At 33.1% G+C, this 3369-nt stretch overlaps 2 protein-coding genes across 2 annotated transcripts in view; one reads left to right on the forward strand and one right to left on the reverse strand.

Annotated features, from left to right (window-relative positions):
- Positions 1-1321: 1321 nt before the first annotated feature.
- LOC105627925 (tRNA (guanine-N(7)-)-methyltransferase) lies at positions 1322-2792 on the forward strand. Its single transcript, XM_012209197.1, has 6 exons — positions 1322-1407; positions 1510-1643; positions 1843-2027; positions 2106-2219; positions 2485-2586; positions 2661-2792. Exons 1-6 carry the CDS (start codon positions 1322-1324, stop codon positions 2790-2792), a joined length of 753 nt encoding a protein of 250 aa, XP_012064587.1.
- Positions 2793-2832: 40 nt separating this feature from the next.
- LOC105617102 (coiled-coil domain-containing protein 108-like) overlaps positions 2833-3369 on the reverse strand; it is a 10414-nt gene continuing 9877 nt past the window's right edge. The window contains 2 exon segments of the mRNA XM_012198680.1: positions 2833-2927; positions 2998-3127. Of these exon segments, the coding sequence (XP_012054070.1) occupies positions 2833-2927; positions 2998-3127 (225 nt within the window).

Genomic DNA, 3369 nt, shown 5'->3' on the forward strand with positions numbered 1-3369 from the left:
TTATTTAAGTAAGTAAAGTTTTAACTTAACTTTACTTAATTATTACTCTAGAAGTAAGTAAGTAGTACTCAGAATATCTCTCTCTCTCTCTCTCTCTCTCTCTCTCTCTCTCTCTCTCTCTCTCTCTTTGTGCTCCTCTTTCCCTTCTGTTCCTTTCACCATTTCAAAAAGAATTTACGCTTAGTGATGAAATAATTAGCCATTTACTTAAATCTATTATAATCTAATTTTTAGATAAGTATAATTAAATAATTCAATGACATGAATCATAAATAGCGTAACAATTTGATTTGATACGTTCATTTCTAAAAAATGATGACACTTGTCATCAGAGAGACAGATTCCTGATGACAGACGATTTCCTGTCACGACGCAGTCATTTCCAACTCATTTTCTTATCTGAATACACAAAACGTTCGGACAACGTAACGGACAAAGATGCGTCCGCGTAGGATGACGTAAGTATGCGAGTATATATCTTGATTCATCGCGGTTCTCAGGAGAGACGAGACACAAAGAAGCAATCACAGGAACGGAGTTCCGAGATCCTAACCTCACCTGGGCAGAGGTATTCCCCTAAGGAGTCCACCGCTCTCCAAAACCGGCGTCGACCCGCGTCGTGCGTTACATAAGTGAGCCACGATTCCCGCCCGCGATTACATGTTTCACTGACACGTTGCAAGGCCGCACGGCGGCGACGGAGGAAGACGATGACGATGCATCCGCAATATAACAAAAGAGAGAATCTCACACCGTGCGCAAAGACATGTCTATTGTCTTTCTTTCACGCCGCGTTATGCATTAGTGCCGCTGTCGTCCGTCAGGCGGCACAGGTGGCGCGCTCGATCAGCTGATCGTTCCGCGCACGTGCGCCGCATTTTCTCTGCACTTCAAATATATACACGTGTATGTAACAAATGTATATACAAATACTACAGATTTGGAAAATACACAAATAGATCCATATTTAAACTATCGTTATTAGCAACTCGTGACATGGATAACACACAAGGATAACAGATTCATTGTTGAGCGCTTTTAATTAAGCCATACTTTCTGTGTTCATTTTTTCTTGCATTCTCGTTTTATTCTAAATATTAAAAAAAAAATCTGTCTTTTTTAATTATACTCTGTTTTTCTTTATTTCTGAAGAATATAATTTCTTTGGAGCGCTGGAACAAGATGTAGTGATTAAAAGGGATGTGTGTTATTAGCTGGATGTAACCTTTTAAAATATATTCATGTTTTGCGTTGGTAAAGGAAGAGTAATACGTTTTGCAGACTTTTAGTGTTCCTTCGACTAAAAATATTTAGTGTAATCATGACGACGACGCTGGCATTACCGCAAAAGAAATATTATAGACAACGTGCGCATTCGAATCCAATAGCCGATCACTGCATCGAGTAGTGAGTAGTTTTCTATACATTTTTCGTTATAACAATTGATAACTAATTATAATTATAAAATTACAACAATTACCATTATTGTTTGCCATTTATTCATTGCAGTCCGATAAAACCGGAGTTAATGGATTGGAGTATCTTATATCCACAGTATTTTCAGAGTAATGATGAGCAGACACTAGAAACACAGAAATGTGTAGAATTTGCAGATGTTGGTTGTGGCTATGGAGGATTGTTGGGTAATTTGTTCCTTCTTTTTTTTTAATATTTAATTTAATTTATTACAAACAAGATTTATATGAATGTTACATGGAAATGAAAAAAATGTATACATAAATTGTGAGGCGGCAGAATGATTACTGTTTTAATTCCTATCAGACAATTTATAAAAGAATGTAAAAACCAGAAAATCAAAATAATTGATAAATTAATTCTCAGTTACTCTGTCACCAATGTTTCCGGATAATTTGATACTCGGCATGGAAATCAGAGTGAAAGTATCAGACTATGTTATGGATCGCATTGCTGCTTTACGATCACAAAATCCTGGCCAGTATCAGAACATTGCTTGTTTAAGAACAAATGCTATGAAGTACCTACCAAATTATTTCTATAAAGGACAAGTAAATAGAAGGAATTGTTGATATACATTAAAGGATAGAATAGTTTACACATTAATCTATATTTTTTTATTTGTATAGCTAAAGAAGATGTTTTTCCTATATCCAGATCCGCACTTCAAGAAGTCAAAGCATAAATGGAGAATAATAAATAAATCTCTGCTGGCAGAATATGCTTATGTTTTAGCCGAGGGAGTAAGTATCATTTATACTTTATATTATTTCTATTTAAATTTATTATAGACTATTCATAGTCTAGTATTCATAATCATTCTTATTTTAAGGTCATCTTAAGTATTGTCTTAAGATGATATGTATGATTCTGAGATTGGTTTATGATATTCTAAGATCATACTTAAAATCAATCTTAAACATAAGAACAGCTTATGAATATCGGCTATAATACTTGTTGCTATATTACTTCTTACAAGAATTCATTTTTTAAATTATTATTACATAGGCTATTGTATATACTGTAACGGACGTAGAAGATCTACATAAATGGATACTTCAACATTTCCAAGAACATTCACTGTTTGAAGAAGTTACCAAGCAGGATTTGGTAAGTACAACTGTTTTTTATTTCTTTTTTCTTTAATATAATAATAGTAACACTGATAAATTTTACCGAGACAGGCAGCGGATCCTGTAGTGGAAAAATTATATGAAAGCACTGAGGAAGGTAAGAAAGTCACCAGAAACGAAGGAGACAAATTTCTGGCAGTGTTCAGAAGGATCGCAGATCCTTATATTGCAACGAATAGCTAGCAGCAACAATTATATACAATTTTCCGGCTATTGTATATAATTATACGGCAAAGGATATTCTGGATGAGAGTTCTAATGAGGGTTCTAATGAAGGTACCGTAGAAGGAGGTCGTTTGTCTTGTAACAACGACGTTTCTAAAATGAGTTGCAAGAAATAAGATTATTTTTTTAAGAAAAATGTATTTCCTAATATATCTATACATACCTTGTCTAATTGACTTTTTCCTGTACATGCTAGGTACCATGTTCAAATAGTCTATGTGTCTAATATCTGTTTGCTGAATTAAATGTATAGTCTTTAAAGCGAATTCTTCATGCATTATGACAAATAACATCTGCAAAATAAAGGCAATGTTCTTTTGATAAATATCGAATCCGATCCTTTTAAAATTTCAACCAAGTAAATTCGGCATAGTTAAAGTATATATATATATATAAAATAAATTTAACCGTAGCTATACACACTGGGAGAAATTCCAGTGCAATTTGCTAAATAAAGATATTTTTGTTTTTTAATTTTTTTTTTAAATATGATCATATTTTATATATATATATATATATATATATATATATATAT

Source organism: Atta cephalotes, assembly GCF_000143395.1.
Source record: "Atta cephalotes unplaced genomic scaffold scaffold00011, whole genome shotgun sequence".
Lineage (NCBI taxonomy): Eukaryota > Metazoa > Arthropoda > Insecta > Hymenoptera > Formicidae > Atta > Atta cephalotes.

What these genes read in the sequence shown, in the direction of transcription:
- LOC105627925 (XM_012209197.1), top strand. Translation starts at nt 1,322, where the DNA reads ATGACGACGACGCTGGCATTACCGCAAAAGAAATATTATAGACAACGT. An exon ending in CTTATGTTTTAGCCGAGGGA is followed by an intron (nt 2,220 to 2,484) that starts GTAAGTATCATT and finishes ATTATTACATAG; the next exon opens with GCTATTGTATATACTGTAAC. An exon ending in AAGTTACCAAGCAGGATTTG is followed by an intron (nt 2,587 to 2,660) that starts GTAAGTACAACT and finishes TTACCGAGACAG; the next exon opens with GCAGCGGATCCTGTAGTGGA.